Below are 17,130 nucleotides of genomic sequence, written 5' to 3' on the forward strand. Positions count from 1 at the left end.
ATATAAATTCATATCAATACCTAGCCAGACTGATCTCGTGTGCATCACTGGTTTTTGAGTAGAGTTATCAACTTGAAAATAGCTCCCTCTCATTGTTGCTCCGGTGCTATAATTCTCAAGGTGGGAATAACACTTGAAAAGAATCTGCCCTGTTTCATATCATAGTCCTATCATATTTCATATGAAATGTGATAGGACTAGAGGCAGCAGGTATAAACTGGAGAGGGGCAGATTTAGACTAGACATAAGGAGGAATTTCTTCACCATGAGAGTGTTGAGGCCCTGGCCCAGGTTGCCGAGGGAAGCTGTGGCTGCCCCATCCCTGGAGGTATTCAAGGCCAGGTTGGATGGGACTTGGAGCCCCTGATCCAGTGGGAGGTGTCCCTGCCCATGACAGGGGGGTTGGAACTGGATGAGCTTCGAGGTCCCTTCCAACCCAAACTCTTCTATGATTCTATATTGTAGAGCAATTTTTAAAACCGTTAGTTCAGTCTAAATAACAAGTGGAATGAGTTGCTTGAAAATGAAAGGAAGTTCATAGCAAGAACATGTTCTGAAGTCTGAGGTGAGGATGTCTGCAGGAGAGAGGGTGACAGGCTGTCTTCATGATAAATGACATAAGCAGGCGTGACCTCACCCTGCAACCACCGGGCACAAAGCACTTGATGAGTGGAGTCCTTTCAGCTCTTGGACAACTACTTCAGAAAGAAGAGGGTTGCAAGATGTCTTTAGAAAATGTCTTCCCTAAACCTCTTACAACTGCTGCAAAACTCCACAAGTGTTCTATTTTTGCTCCAGTGGATGGGAAATAGATTTTTTTTTTAATATTTGAAGCCTCTTTTATGTTTGTTTTGTGTGCCTGATACTGGAAGAGAAGGTGAAGGAGTGCACGAGCACCCTCTGGTAGATGCTGCTGCTGGGTTCATTATTTGTCAGTGCCTTTGTTAATGATTCTGGTGACTTCAAATCTCCTGTTTTGGAAGTCAATTTAAACTATCCATCTCCTCAGGTTCTGTTTCTCTGCAGCCCAGAATACTAAGAGAACATTCCCAGTTGAATTACTGAGTTATTTTAGTGTCTTTGAAATAACAATAAAGTGCTATAGTGCTGTTTTCTACAATGGACAACATTTTTTTCTCTAACAATTTGTCACCTTTGTTATCCTTGACTTGCTCGGAATGATAGAATCCTGCCCAAGACACAAATATTCCATGGCCACACCTCTCCTAAGGCTGTGCCTCTGTAGCAGCAATTAACTTACTATTTCCCAGCATATATTACAGTTACAGTGAGATCTGTTAAGTTTTTGAAGGACTTGTTAGTCCCTTCCTGAGAGATAAAAGTTTGCTCTGTCACTTCTCTGTGAAGTATTTCCTGTGACTGAACGAGCAATGTAGGTAAGAGGGTGATGTGGTGACTGAGAGCAGAAGAAAACTACAGGAACTTCAGAGCCAAGCACCAGCGCCCCTAGAAACGGGAGCCAGGGAACAAGGGGGCTGTGGAAGAGTTAACAGCTGAGTAACCTGACATTGATATCATCTTTTCTCCTTAGCCTCATGAAAGATTACTTCTTTAAACCGCCTATTAACAAGCTGAGCCTGAACTTCTTGGATCAGGATCTGGAGATGGCCTACAGGACGAGCTATCAGGAAGAGGTGCGTTTCTCCTGGTAATCTGTCGAAGCAATTGTATGGCATTCTTTTGAACACATTTCATTGCATTTGATGACAAGGGTCACAAAGTGTCACCTGTGATTTATTACTTGGTATCAGTACTCTGGAAACAATCTCCTTATGGTTCACCTGTCTTGTGCCATGCCATGTCTAGTCCAGTGTTTAGGCTGAAAATACATTTTCATTATCTGCCAAGATACACTAATTACTCCTCACCTGCCTTTTCTCCATTTTCAGGTTAATGTTCTAAGGCTTTAGAGAACATTCTAAGGCCAGAGAACAATGCCAAGATGAAAGTAAAGAACCAAAAGCTACTTGCCTTCTCATCAAATACCCTAACTTTGAGAAGAGTAACTTTGAATTTGTTTCTTGTTCATGACATAGAATCACAGAATAATTAAGGTTGGAAAAGATGTCTAAGCTCATCCAGTCAAACCATGAGCTCAGCCTCACCGTGCCTGCTAAACCATGTCACAAAGTGCCACAGCTACACAGTTTTTGAACCCCTCTAGGGATGGAGACTCCCCACTGCCCTGGGCAGCCTCTGCCAGGCCTTCAGCACTCTGTCAGTGAAGAAAGTTTTCCGAATGTCCAATCTAAACCTCCCCTGGCATAACTTGAGGCCATTTCCTCTCAGCGCACTGCTTGTCACCTGGGAGAGGAGCCCAGCTCCCACCTCGTCACAGCTTCCTTTTCGGAAGCCGCAGAGAGCAATGAGGTGTGCCCTTATCCTTCTCTTCTTCAGAGTCACAGCTTCGTGATTATCTCTGTGGAACCCAAACCTACTCTGAAAATGTCCTAAGGTCTGTAACGGGGCTGCATTTGGAAATGGGCAGTCTGAAACCCTGCATGATTGTAAGGAACAGTGAGTGAATTGTAAAGAACTTGGTGCTTTCTTCAAGATTCTGCACTGAGTGTAGAAATCCTTCATCCCCTTATAGGGGCTAATAATATTGCAGGTTTTATGTGCCAGCAGGTATTCCTGTCTGGTTGATAGGAACTAGCAAGGTGTTTTAAGTTTACATAAAGTGGCATCAGGTGTCGGTGCTAACTGAGGCTGCAGTTCCACGAGGGGCTGAAAAGTTGCTGCCAAAAGAGGCTGATTGCTCTCCCCTACTTGTTCCTCCTTCTAACTGCTCTGGTGCTTGTCAGGCTTCCCTGCTGAGAGCCAGTTCGTTTTACTAACCTAGCATAAAATATTCATGGTTTGTTTTTCTCTTTGGGGCTTTTTATTTTTCTGGTTTTAGCTGTATTGAACCAGCAGCTCACAGAGAGGTTGGCAAGGGCCAGACTCAGTGCAAGACAAGCTGGGAGACTGGACCCTTCCCTTCCAGTAGGGTTGAGCCGTGAGTTTGAGTCATCCATCTGGCAGAACTGCATCCTGATAAGTGTAGGTGTTGATTTCTTTTCTTCCTGGTATGCCCTAGATCCAAGAGCAGGTAGGATTTCTGCTTGTGCTGCTTGTTGCTTTCTGTTTATGGGCTGCTTCCTCTCTTCAACAGCGCTGTCACATTCTCCTTCCAAATGAGATCTTATACTTCCCTTTGTTAACAAAAAATATCTGTGTTGCAGTTCACTTTGTTCAGGAATTCTGTACTCATCCTACAGCCCTGTATTCCAGTGGTATCTCTCTGAGTAAATCTCATGTAGCAACCACAGGTAGAAACTTCCTGTGAGATACAGCCTGCAAAATTTGCACAAACTATACGGAAAATAGTAAACCTAGTTCCTTTCAGTGGAAAGATTGGAAAGAGAAGCGACGCAGTGACAGTCAAGCATATACAAATTGCCCTGTTACTGGGGATACGAAGGAAATGCAGAGAAGGAGTAGGAATATGGTCTGTCCATTTTGTCAGTGGCAAATTATTAATTTGAAAATTATTACATGAACCTCCCTGGAAATGGGAATCTTCACTCTGTAATAGTAACTGCAGCACTGGTGCCAGACCTGTTAAAACCTTAACATTAGCATAGGACTGGTGCAAAACAACAACAATCTTCTCTTGGGAGAGTGAAGTGATTTGTCAGCATCACCGGTTATTTAATTGCCTTGCAGTTAGCTGCTGCTGAAAGTAACTTCCAGCACCACTGAGTTCACCTCTAATTACATGGTGCCAGCTGCGTGTTCACTTTGTGATCGTTCCCTGTAAGTGGCTCTGCTTCCCAAGAGCTCGCTTAACCTGTTCTTGTTTGGAAATTAAGGCACTACTTAACACTGTTAGGGCATCCTTAACGCTGTCACTGTAGGATACACTGCTGCTTTCCTTAATTCAATTTATGTGACTTTCTCTGTGGACTAACAGCATTCTGCTACAGCTCAGATTGAAAGGTAATTTGGACACTGGATGATGCTAACTGAATATATTAGTTTGCAGAGAGGTACAAATGAGGAGGAAGTTCATCTCCTGATATTGCTGATTGCCAATAATGTTGTAAGGAACAGAAGAAATTCCCATTTTAAACCAGAGTCTAATAGTGTTCTAAGGAGCAGAAGAAATTCCCACATTAAACCGGAGCGCAAGACTGTGGTATTTAAACTGGGTGCTTCTAGGTGATATGGGTACCGTACTTTTTGTTTTTCTTTGGAGCTTGTTTTCTGTGCTCTCTTAGGCAGACAGGAACACTCATAAAACTGGGCTCATCTGAGTAAGCCAGGATGTGGAGCTGATGATCTAGTTCTCAGCTGGACTGGCCAAAGCAGCACACAGCACAGCTGCACGAGCACTGGGGCCAGGACAGGACGGGATGGGAGTGCGTGGTGAGGGGTTACAGGAGAACAGAACTTGGTGTCCTGGGCTCTGATCAATTCAGATTACATAGTGTCCTGATTGCTGCTTTCGGTCTAGTCTGAAAGGGAAATGTGAACTCTGCCCACAGGCAAGTAGCTGTTTCCACTGAGTGGTGTTTGGACGGTTTTCTTAAAGAACTATTGGAGCTAGAAGGTTTATTATGAAATCTATTATTACTTTAAATGAAAATCCTTGAATAAAACTTCTTACAGCTTTATCTGCTAGTAATTATGGGATTTGTTTCTTTGCATTGAATAGGCGATTCTCATATGGTTTATTTCTGTACCATAATATTCTGTAAGAATCACCCCAGCCCCACGGGCTGTGCTGCTGCTGCTCTTCTGGCACATTCTCAGGGAACTGTGATTGCTGTTGAACTGCCTCTGCTGTTTCTTGTTTCAAAACAGCACTTACGTTGTAGTATTGAAGTAGCAAAAGTTCTGTATCCTTTTATTTAGTTTTGTGAGCTGCTGTTCATGAAGCAGTTGAAGTTAGCAAAAGAGAATTTATTAGTTTTCATCCTTTCCCTCAATCCCTGTATTCTGCGCAGGTTATTAAGAATGCTCCAGTGAAGACCTTTGCCAGCGCTACCTTCAGCTCGCTCCTGGACGTGTTCCTCTCCACCACAGTCTTCCTCATACTCTCTGTCACCTGTTTCCTGAAACACGGGATGGTGGCATCCCCTCCACCTCCCGCAGCAGTTGTGGTGTTCGTCATTGCCATCCTGCTAGAGGTGCTGTCCCTCATCATCTCCATCAGGTAAATAAAGCATAACACGGTCTGGAAATAGCAGTGAGAACTGGAATGGTGTCTGGCTTGGGAGTGTTTTGTTTAACAGCAGCCCAAGAACTCACCTGGACAGTCTGTAATATTCGGAGAACGGTGTTAGTGAAGCCAAGGAAGCTTGTGGCAGGTCTTGGGCTACAGAAACTGATGGAGAGAAAGGTGACTGACAGGAATCAGGGAGCCATGCCTCCTGGTGCTTATTGTTCCTTCGGATGCTACGCACAACTGGATAGGATATCTTCTCCCCTCACACGACCATCAGGGTGAGGGAATTCAAACAGAGAACTTCTCTCTGTCCCCACTGCCTTTAAATAGAAATGGTTGGACTGAATGATCTAAGAGGTCTTTTCCATCCTAGTGATTCTATGATTCTAAATTCCTAGGTAAAAGAATGCCTTTCTGGTGTTAGGCTGGACATTAGGAAAAAGTTTTTCACAGAAAGGGTCATTGGGCACTGGCAGAGGCTGCCCAGGGAGGGGGTTGAGTCACCTTCCCTGGAGGGGTTTAAGGGACGGGTGGATAAGGTGCTAAGGGACATGGTTTAGTGATTGATGGGAATGGTTGGACTCGATGATCCGGAGGGTCTCTTCCAACCTGGTGATTCTATGATTCTATGATTATTTCGGTTTTCTAATATTTTCTTGTCAGAAATGCAAAAAGCAGCCCTTTTCTCAAAAAAAAACCAAACCCATAATAAATTGCCAGAGTTGCATCGTGTCTGTCCAGAATTAGTTTTCTTAACAATCTCTGTTTCACGTCTCATGGGTTTCAGTATTTAAATAGTTTGTGTTTTCTCTGTTTGATGCATAATTGGAGTTCAGTGTTTCCCCCGGGTCCTGAGCTGTGTGACAGTCAGCTGCTGCTTGCAGAAGGGGGTTGTGGTCAGTGCTGCCAGCCCCAACTCTGTCTCTGAAGAGCTAGCAGTGAAGAATCTCAAGTCTCTGAATCCTTAAATGCTGCAGTTGTGGATGCACTCGGTAAAGCTCGTGCTCTCCTGGATGTGTTGTCTGATTTATACAGATGCCATGTGTAACCTTTTATTAACCCTGAAGACAGACCCAATAATCAGAGAATCATAGAATAATTTGGGTTGGAAGGGACCTTAAAGCCCATCCAGTTCCAACCCCCCTGCTATGGGCAGGGACACCTCCCTCTCAGGGGTCACGTAACTGAGAATCTGGAGACCCCTGGCTAGTTTGGAAATGGGAATCGCTGGATCAGATAAGTGGTTGCTGCCCTTTCCTGCCCTCTGTCAAACTGGCAGCTGAGGAGTAGGGATGCAGGAATCAACTCACCAGATATCCCTTGCTACTGGAGCTGTTGTGGGAGCAAGAGTTGTGTTGGTCCTTTCTTTTGGTAGGAGGAAAGTGCCTGCAAATCCCTCTGTATTTCTCCACAGTTACAAGCAATTGGTTCCAAGGAACTTGCTACCATGGGCTCACTTTGCTCTGCTAATGAGATGTAATTTGTATTTGGCTTAGCTCCGATCACTACATTTAAAGTAACTCTTCAGTGAAGCTCTTAAAGTACAAAACAGGAACATCTCAGATCTGAGCAGATCTTACCCAGGGTACCTTCTTGAAGACAACCTCATATTATACACCAAAAAAAAGAGTGGTCTTTGTAGGTGAAAAACCTCAGAAGCTTTCTGGTAGGGTTTCAGTTTTAAATGTAACGGCAGTGGTGTATATGGGGGGAATATTGTAGGAAGAGGTATTTGGTTTAGCTTGGATGGGGCTCTGTGTGTGTGTGTTGAAATTATAATATGTCCTTACATTATAGTAAATACATAAAATACGCTTTTGGGCCATTCTGGTCTCCCCAGCCTGAGTCGCACGCTTCTGCACAGTTCCTTTCAGCAGAAACAACAAAATCGTCTTCTTCCCCTTCAAATCCTCTTCCAAGCAGGACCTACTCGCTCCGGCCACTCGCTCTGCACAGAAACAGTGCAGAGCTTCCTGTGCAGAAATGTCACCCCAAATGACAATCACAGAATGCCACCAAGATATCTGACAGGAGGAGATTGGACTACAATGCTGGGCACAGTCCCAGAATTTCAGGAAAGGGGATTATCTTAGGACCAGAAAATTCTTGCCTAAGTTTCTCATTGTATTTTCATTATCGTGATGCGAAACACCCTGCTAAATAAGTCTGATTTTTAATTGAATCCAGGACTCAGCTGAGGAAGTAGCCGCTACAGCTCATGTGGCTGAGATCTTTAGTCCAGCAGAAGGAGCGGGAGAGGAGAGTGCTATCACTGCCAGTACAATGAGAAAAAAGTTAAAACTTTGAAGTTCTAGAGAAGCAGAAGTCTTCATAGAGCAAGGCTTGCAAGGGAGAAGGATGTTTTGATTCCTCTGAAGTGTCTGATAATAAATAATTGGAGTATCTCTGGATGAGGATCCCACTGTTATCGCAAGTGCCACTCCAAAATTAATTGTATAAAGCTGCCATCAAAAACTGGTGCTTCATTTTTAAGCATGTGAAAGATTTCATCTCCTGTTCTGTAAGTGCAGTGCAAAGATGTCTTTCTGCCCACTTGAAAAGTGCCTACTTTGACTTTCATGAGTCCTGTTGAAGTGAAAGAGGTACTAAACTTCTGCTATTTTATAAAAATACCTTGGGAAATGTCATTGAACACAGAACAGTGTGAGATTTCACTTAAGGTTCTGAGGAGTGCTTCTGCAGGAATACAGGTAAAAGATATCTGCCTGCTATTTTAGCTGAACAAACAGGTTTTTTGTTAACTACGTACTTTGGAGATCTAATTCTTGCTCTCGAGTAAAAGTTGCTAAGAACGTGTTTGTTTTAAAAGAATGTGTTGCTTTTGCTCACAACCTTCAGTGAAGACTGCTGAGTGAAGAGAGGAGGCCAGAATAGTGGACATTCAACCCTGTTCAAAAGAGTGAGGTGGGAGGACTTGACAAGTTGCTTCAGGAATTCAGAAATACCTTTCCAGAGGGCAGAACAGTATTTTCTGGGTGAAGAAAGCGAGCGAGTACAGTCAGAATAGCAGAGTGGGAAGCTGCTGTTGTCTGATAAGTACAACTGCCCTTTGCCTGGTTCTTCACCTTCACCCATGGTCTGTTCACAGCTTAGACCCTGTGGCCAACCACTTGGATCATTGATGACCAGGACCAGAAATAGTTTTCTGCAGCTAGAGCTTAATGAACCGGTTCTGTTAACGACATGACTGATAGAGTATTGATGCAAAGGAAAACAATGCATTCTGTTTGCCTTTATTTATTCCTAACATCTGTGACTTTGGTATTTAATATCCCACCAAATTGCTGCTGTGCCAAAAGCTTTTGTTTTGAACTGTGGGAATTGATTTTAAACTGCCAGTAAATACAGAAATGATGGTAACATTCTCCATTAGCCATTAATCATTTATGTCAAAGTTACTAATTTGAACTCCAGCTTGTGCAAGCATCTCAGATACTTTAGTGCTTAAGCCCTATTGAGCTGCCCCCTGACACTGCGTTATTGACTGGTGCTGTCCTGGAGCTGCGCAGTCTGTCTGCAGCACTTTTGGCTGGATTTAGAATCACCAGGTTGGAAAAGACTTCTTGGATCATTGAGACCAGCCATTCCCATCTGCCACTAAACCACGTCCCCGAGCACCACGTCTAACTCCCTGTGATGGGAGGCTGTGCTGCATTCACAGGTTTCCACTCGTTGGGGAAGGATGAGATTTCAGTCATTTTAATTCCAGAGCATTGCGATAAATACTGGACCTAAAAACCAAAAATCGATGCAAGAAGGTAAACATTATCAGGAGAAACGTGGCATTGTCCTGGAATTTGCACTGGCTTTTTTGAAACATGCAGCTGACTAAATAAAGAAGTGTCCTCATCGCGGGATTAACCGATAGGGTTCGCTGATGGATTTGTTGCTATAGTACCCACAAGAATTTGTCCTGGCATGGAGACTTGGCAAAAAAATAAAATCAAAGAAGCTTTCTGCACCATGGAGTCCCTGGTGTGTGGGCTGGGGTGAGAGACATGAGCTGCACTGGGTTTACGTGCCACAGGACTGGTTTCTGTGCCAGTTTACATGGAAGATGCCACTGCGTGTGGGCAGAGCTGGCTTTGAAGAGTCTGCCTGCTCTGTCTCTGCGCCCAGGAGAGCCATCGGGATGCGATGCCACCAGGCTCTGCCCTGGAGCCCAGCTCAGTGTCCCTTCTCACAGTTCAGCCTTGTAAATGTTAATGCTAATTTGCAGGCTTTGGGAGAATTGAGCTTTATTTTTAGAGCCATGAACTTGGGTGGCATTTTCAGAAGTACTCGATACCGGGTGAACTTGGCTCCTGCTGGAGACGGGGATAGATCTGTCAGTGATGTTGGAGGCAACATCAGGATAGGACGTAACGCTTCAGAAAACCCAGCTTTTCCTCTACAGAGCTTTCTTATTATTATTTCATTTTGCCTTCTCTACCTGTTATTAATTTCTGTGCGTGGTTAGAAGTTCTTTTTTATGAGGAGTATAGCTATAATTTTTGGTGTAAATGGGAGTCCATTAAAGTAGGGACTAACAGATCTGTGAGCACCCTCTCGTGGGGCCCTGCTGCATCACAGCACCTTCAGCCCCTTAACCCAGACTGATCTTTTTTCTATGCATTTAAGTATAATTTCCAGATTTTAATATGTTAAATAAGAGAAGAGCTCTCGAAGCATCAAAAAATAAATGCCTGTGGTCACAAAATTCACGGAAGTCTACATCAGGGTATTAACATTCCTAAACAAAACATATTCAAAGGTGTGAAATAAGTCTCAAGTTCACACTAAGAACTTTGAATTTATCCTGCTTGAATTTATCGAGTTCCAACCCCCCCGCCATCGGCAGGGACACCTCCCACTGGATCAGGCTGCCCAAGGCCCATCCAACCTGGCCTTGAACCCCTCCAGGGATGGGGCAGCTACCACTGCTCTGGGCAACCTAGGCCAGAGCCTCATCACTCTCATCGTGAAGAAATTCCTTGTTATGTCCAGTCTAAATCTGTCCCTCTCCAGTTAATACCCACTGCCCCTCATCCTATCACCACAAACCTTTGTAAACAGTCCCTCTCCAGCTTTCTTGTAGCCCCTCCGGGCACTGGAAGTTGGCTATAAGATCTCCTCGGAGCCTTCTCTTCTCCAGGTTGCACAAGCCAAACTCTCTCAGCCTGTACTCATACGGAAGGTGCTCCAGCCCTCAGATCATCCTTGTAGCCTCCTCTGGACCCGTTCCAACAGCTCCATCTCCTTCTTATGCTAAGGATTCCAGAACTGGACACAATACTCCAGATGAGGTCTCACAAGAGAGGAAGAGAAGGGCAGAATCTCCTCCCTTGTCCTGCTGGCCACACTTCTTTTGATGCAGCCCAGGACACGGTTGGTTTCTGGGCTGTGAGCACACACCGCCAGCTCACGTCGAGCTTCTTGTCAATCAGCACCCTCAAGTCCTTCTCCACAGGGCTGCTCTCAATCACATCACTTGACTGTCAGTTGCAGTTTTTATGGAGTGACTGGTGGTTTTGAGTGTTAAGAGCGAAGTTACCCCGAGGACTTGCTTCTGTAGATAAATAATAGTTTTCCGTGCAGCGTCCTTGAGTATTAAGCATCCTTTTTCCTTTCTTTATTGATTTGAACAATTGCAAATGCTCTCTGATAAGAAGTCTCTCTGTTCAGCTGCTCTCCAGAGCTCTTCCAGTTGGCTCCTTCAGCGCTTCACAGGTTTGGGCCGTTGTTTTTGGGCAGCTCGAGGCAAGAACCATTCCTTCCAGCCTGCCTTGTGCGGAGCCAACTGGGTTGCTGTGATAGGTACCGGCAGGCGAGTGGAGGAGCGGGGCTGCTGCCAGCTGGCCTCCGCAGGGCTCATCCCAACTGCTCCTTGGGCCCTGCCAGGCTGCCAGCTCACAGCCCACGCTTCTCTTCCCCTTCCCTAAGAGGGAACAGAGTCTGATTGCAGCCAGGAATTCTGTTAGGGTGGTTGTAACTGGGAGAACTGGTTTTGATTGCAGTATAATATTAAGATGGCGTGGGTTTGCACGGCCTCTGTGTGACTGATCTGTCAGCAGGGCACACAAATGTTCCTAGGGTTATTTTAAGTCATTTTCTTTTAACTTGTCAAAGCTTTACCCCCTCTCCCCACCTGCTTTAAGGCTAAATAACTATGAATGAAGAGAAATCTTTCCTATGCTTACCTTCTAAGGAAGTGAAATTGGGGGTTCAGTTTGTTTTCCCAAAGCCCACCATCCCACTTCCCTTTGCTCACAGCCCTTCCCGGAGCTAACAACCATCCGTCTTTCAGCAAAGGTGGATTATTTCCCAAGATCACCCGCAGGCGCTGTGGCACGTAGTGGGCTGTGATTGCTCACATAGCTGACACGAAGGATTTGAAGTTATAATATTACAGATAAATTAAATACATGAAGTGATGTGCTGAAATTAATGCCTGGATATGTGATTTCATTTGTTCCAGAATGGCGTTCTTTCTGGAGGAGGTGATGACTTGCACCAAGCGTCTCCTGGAGGTGATATCTGGCTGGCTGCCTCGACATTTCTTTGGTGCAATCCTGGTTTCTCTCCCAGCTCTTGCAGTTTTTTCACACTTCACCTCTGATTTTGAAACAAATATACACGTAAGTTGTCGAACTCTGTTTCATAAGCTGACGGTTTGGATCTAACGAAGCTTGTTGCTTGCCTGCTGTCTTCCTTCACCTCCCTCGCACTTTATATCTGTTTGATACAGATCTCTTGGAGGGACAGGGATTTTGCGTGTGATGAAATGCCAAGCTTGGTAGTAAATACAGTCACTTGCTTATTTGAGAACTCTCATACAAACAAGGAGAGGAATACCTCTAAATGCCTCCATACATGCATGCTTTTTTTCCCTTTGACCGAACACTTTTGCAGGTGTTTATTCTGGTTAGTGCAAGTGGGGTTCTCAGGCTTTTCATTGCATTCATCCTGGATTTAGAATCATAGAGAATCATGAATAGTTTGGGTTAGAAGGGACATTGAAGCCCATAAATTTCTACCCACTGTGATGAGCAGGGACACCTCCCACTGGATCAGGGGCTCAAAGCCCCATCTAACCTGGCCTTGAACACCTCCAGAGATGGGGTGTCACCACTGCTCTGGGCAACCTGTTCCAGGGCCTCTGCACTCTCATCGTGAAGTTCCTCCAATTCCATTTTGATTTAGAGTTCCTCATCAGAGATGCTGTGTACACTTAAAAACGCTGCGTGCACATCAATGCATCTCGGTAGCGAGAACAATATTAGCAATGGATATTTTTTACTTTCAGGGTCAGATGAAGAAGCTCAAAGGAGAGGGCTCACAGTACATGGAAATAAATACCCTGCAGGGTCTGTGGGAATGGTTAAAAAAATGCAAGAGCTGTAACAGAAAGAAATGGGCATGTTTAGCCCAGTCACAGAAAGGTCCACGGGGTATTTGGTGTCTCCTTCGCTAAAAAACATTCAGAAAGATGGAAGCAAGGAGTTAAGTATTGAGGAGGGAGACTAGTTTAATTTAAAGGCTGATTGTTGATAAAATCTGTGCTTAAAAACTGATTATGAATAAAGAGATTTGAAACCGGAGACAAAAGTCTGTTTCTCTGCAAGTGTCTTAGGTAGCATGGTGTATGATCCTTCTTTTCCAGGATCTTCAGGGAATTCTGTTGCACAAATCTGTCACTATTTCAGGGCCCTGGGCGTAGGTAACAACCAGATCCTCTTCATTCTTCCTATGACAGCTTCTTACTGGTCATTGGAAGGGTTTGTTCCATGGGAACGTTTGGATCAGCCATTTTATGGTCCTTCTGATTTAAAAATACCTCATTCCATGGTTGTCAGAATAACAATGTATTGGATATTCTTTCACATCCCATGTTTGAAATCATTCTGCAGTTTTTACCTCTTGTGAATTTTAGTTAACTATTTTTAAGCTGTAATTTTTTCCCCCAGTTTACTGATGGTCCTCCTCCCTCATGACTACTAGTCTACTAATTGTAAGAAAGTTTTCCTTACACTGAAGGGGCCAAAACCTTCAAATCCATCAACTGGTTTTTTCAGCATCCCATTCATGGCCATTCTTGATCATCTCTCCAAATGTTTAAGAATAATATTGCTAGAACCATTTTATTGGTGTATTCTCAGTCCCTGTTCAGACCTGGTTGTCAAAGAGTTCATCACCAAACTGAGAATGAACTTTGCTTTCTTTCCTCTTGCAGGTCCTCCAGAGTCGTGGGGCTGTTGGCTCACTCTCCAAGAGATGTCCCAACTCATCTTATTCTCAGTGTTTCAGCAGTCATGGAGCTCTAGGAAATGGAGCCAATCTATAGAGGGTCAGGTAAGTGTCATATTTTACTATGACATGGTTTTGCAAAGTTTTTTTTTATTCATAGCATTTTATACCTTCCCTGGATATAAAATAATTAAAATGAAAATTAACAAAACCAACAATAATTAAAAAAAAACTTTCCAAAGCCATGCGTACATAGTAAAACACAGCGTTTCCTGACCCTCTATAGGCTGGCTTCATGCTGGGGCATCACTTGGAGTGAGAACCAGTGCTCTGCCACTTTAGGAGACCTGAAATAGGGTGGGAAAAAGTAAGTTTAGATTATGGGTTTTTTTATGGACACTTCTGAAATTCCTTTTATCTATTTTTTGAGTCATTTAAAGAAACAACAACTGTGCTTGTGGTTTAAAAATGGTAAATTAGGTAAGGGATTTTTTTCGCCATACGCTGTGTCTGCTTCTGAATCCCGTGCTTATTTGTTAGGCTACAGTATTGATAATCTGCAGTCTCGGCACTTCAGCTGTAAAGGAGATCTAAAATGTGAGAGGGAGAGAATGATCTTTTGATACTGTAAAATACAGTATATAGCTAAAAGAAAACTCCATAATGCTGTTGTGGAGTCTCTGTTTTAGCTTGGATGGCCATGAATTTTCTTGATAACCCAAAATTTGTGCATCAGCTTGAGGGGTTTGACCACTGTATGGTCATATCTGAGGGAAATGAAGACATTCTGGGCATTGTTTCCATCCTGCCGTTCCTTCTCTTTCTCTGGTAGAGGTGTAGAAAGGGAAAGATTTTTGAGATAGGGCATTTGGAGCACAAAATCTAAAATTGTCTTTTCAAATCAGCCAAGTGAAGGTGTTGCCAAACATCAGCTGACAGTGACTGATACCTGCCTTTTGTTATCCAAACATATTTTTTTCTTATTTGAATTCACTTGCTGCTGGCCAGATAATGTCCTCTAAGTAGGGTTTTTGAAGGTGGGCAGTTGGGTGCAGTTTTCCAACACGAATGTGTTCTACATTTTCAGTGCAGTGGATTACAGGGTCTAAAACCCCAGCAAATGGGGGGAGGTTACCGTCAATGTTTATCTTTTATTCCTTTTCTTGTTTCTTTTTTTTATTTTAATAAGAAGAGGCACTGAGCTTTTTGGAAAGGTAAGCTGAAGATCTTGAAAGTTACTGAAATAACAGTTGTGTAATGCAGTAACGCAACCCTCCATTTAGGGAAAAATTGTGACAAACTACCTGGGCTAAAGGTTTTCTTGCTCTTTGAAGGGCAGATCTCTGTATCCAAGTGCTGTCTCCTGATGCAGACACTGTGAGGGACTGCTTGCTGTCGATATAAAACAAGATCAGACCCTTCTCTTTCATATGCCCTGTCCCTGGAGGTGTTCAAGGCCAGGTTGGATGGGGCTTAGAGCCCCTGATCCAGCAGGAGGTGTCCCTGCCCATGGCAGGGGGCTTGGAACGGGATAATCTTTAAGGTCCCTTCCAACCCAAGCTAGTCTATGATTCTATATCACACATTCTTTAATTTACACAGGTGTTTTTATGCAGAAGGGCTCCAGTCAGCAGACAGAAGCTAATGCGCGCTCTCTCTCTCTGTTGCAGTACACCATGTTTATGTGTTGTGCCATTCTGATCACCATTGTGCAGTACTGTAACTTCTGCCAGCTTAGCTCCTGGATGAGATCTCTGCTGGCCACCGTGGTGGGAGCAGTGCTGCTCATTCTGCTCTACGTCTCCTTGTGTCCAGACAGGTGAGCATCATGCTTTAGCACTCATAGACTGTGGTTTAGATGAACACCTTTGGTTTCTCCACCAGCAAAGTGAGAATCTAGTGTGTGGGATTTTACTGTCTGCATCTCAAGTTGAATAATTTGATCTGGGAAGCTGTCTGCCTTTTTTTTTTAAAAGATTTCAGGACAATATCTGTGATCTGTCTTGAAATTACATTCTATCCTCAATTGATGTGTTTCTAGGGCACGCTTATCAGACCTGTTGAATTGCCTCTCACCATTTGTTTGAAACTCTATTTTATTAAGAAATTTCTGAGGCTGTCGGTGGTGCTGAAGAGCCCAGTTGTTCACCCATGCCCCTCTAGATTTTTTTTTTTTTGCCTTACAAAGCATGTATCTTTCTTGCACCACCCTTCTTGAGGAGTTCTCCACTGTGGAAGGCCTGCATTTAGATTTAATAGTATCCTGATACCCTGTTTCCTTTCTCACTTCCCTGCCTTTCCAGAAGACCCTGCAAGGCAGTAACCAGGGGAATGAAGTTAATGTGATTTCTGTGCAGTAGCCTTAAGATTTCTCAGTTTTTTCTTTGATAAGCCATCTTCCCCATAAGAGAATTTGTTTGCAGTATTCTCCTATTTTCTTGTCAAGAGAGTCTTTCCAGCCATCCACTCCTGTTGTCAAAATGTTATAATGAACTTGTAGTTCTCAGTGGCTGAAGAAATACCCTGGCCTTTGGCACTCTTACCTTGGCTTGGACTTCGCTAGGCTTGCTTATGCTAGATTGTTCTAGTTTCCTATCAAAAGCCCTTCCTCTTAACCTTCTTCAACTTGCCCTGCTGAATCATATGGTGAAAAACATGAAAAAGTCCCGAACAAACCAAAAAGAGTTTGCAGATACACGTTTTGTGTATTTAGCTTTAATCCCCTCTTCAAGTATCTTCAGTAGTTTCTTTTCATTTGATCTAATTTAACCCAGCCTCTGTCTCTCCTCCAACACATGAATTCACCCTCTCCGAGTAAGAAAGCTGACTCTCCACCTGTTGGCTTTTTCCCTTGTAACACTGATGCTTTCAGTGTCTGACCACCAGCTTCACCGAGAAGCCAGCCCTAGGTTTGGTTTCTTAGGGTAGTTGGTGAAGCTTTGATGCTATTTCTTGACTCCCCAGGCTTGCTGCCATGTCTGCGTGGAGCTACCGTGGCATAAGCAGATGCTGGTTCATGGCAGCCTTTTAAAATAGCATAATAAAGTCTATTTCTAGTGCCAAAAGTCTTCGTACAAAGGCAGGCAGTGAAGCCAAAGCATGAAAAAGGGCCCACAGTGATTGACATGCCCGTGAGTGATGGCCTGAACAGACCTCTCTGCGTCTGTCTCGAAGGCGTTTTGTCACAGAAGAAAGTCAGAAGGTCTGGTGCCATAATTGTAACTCCTGATTCCTTATTCAAAACCAACATTTTAGAACAAATGATATGTGTGATTGCTAAAGCAGCTTGTGCATAAGCTTGGTGCTAAGATTTTGTGTAGAAAGGCACAAAACTTGGGGGTTTCTCTGTACTTCAGTGTTTTTAAGGGACTGGGACAGGCTGCTTCCAAGCAGAGAGGCGACCTCGCTGTTATATCAGTTCATAACATCAGCTTTTGCTGACTACTGAAGGGATGGTATGAATGTTAAAGAAACATTCTCTTAAGAAATTTTGCTAAGGACAGCATGTTTTCACCTGTGGTTTCGAAAGCAGTGACTGTGAATGGGCAAAGTACAGAAATCATGGAATATGTTGTTATTTCAACTTTTAAAAATGCATATTTAAAGTGATAGACAGAGCTGTTCAACTGCAGAGCTGAAAACGTGATTTA

The 17,130-nt window shown here is 43.8% G+C and overlaps 1 protein-coding gene across 2 annotated transcripts in view; it reads left to right on the forward strand.

Annotated features, from left to right (window-relative positions):
• Window positions 1-17,130, forward strand: part of ADCY9 (adenylate cyclase 9) — an 82,672-nt gene that overhangs the window by 56,192 nt on the left and 9,350 nt on the right. For both annotated transcript variants that reach the window (XM_069870075.1, XM_069870076.1), the window contains 4 exons: window positions 1,553-1,655; window positions 5,013-5,221; window positions 11,712-11,871; window positions 15,151-15,299. In XM_069870075.1, coding sequence (XP_069726176.1) covers window positions 1,553-1,655; window positions 5,013-5,221; window positions 11,712-11,871; window positions 15,151-15,299 — 621 coding nt within the window. The remainder of the gene's footprint in view (window positions 1-1,552; window positions 1,656-5,012; window positions 5,222-11,711; window positions 11,872-15,150; window positions 15,300-17,130) is intronic.

The sequence above is a fragment of the Phaenicophaeus curvirostris genome, chromosome 16 (genome assembly GCF_032191515.1).
Source record: "Phaenicophaeus curvirostris isolate KB17595 chromosome 16, BPBGC_Pcur_1.0, whole genome shotgun sequence".
In the NCBI taxonomy this organism is placed as follows: Eukaryota; Metazoa; Chordata; class Aves; order Cuculiformes; family Cuculidae; genus Phaenicophaeus; species Phaenicophaeus curvirostris.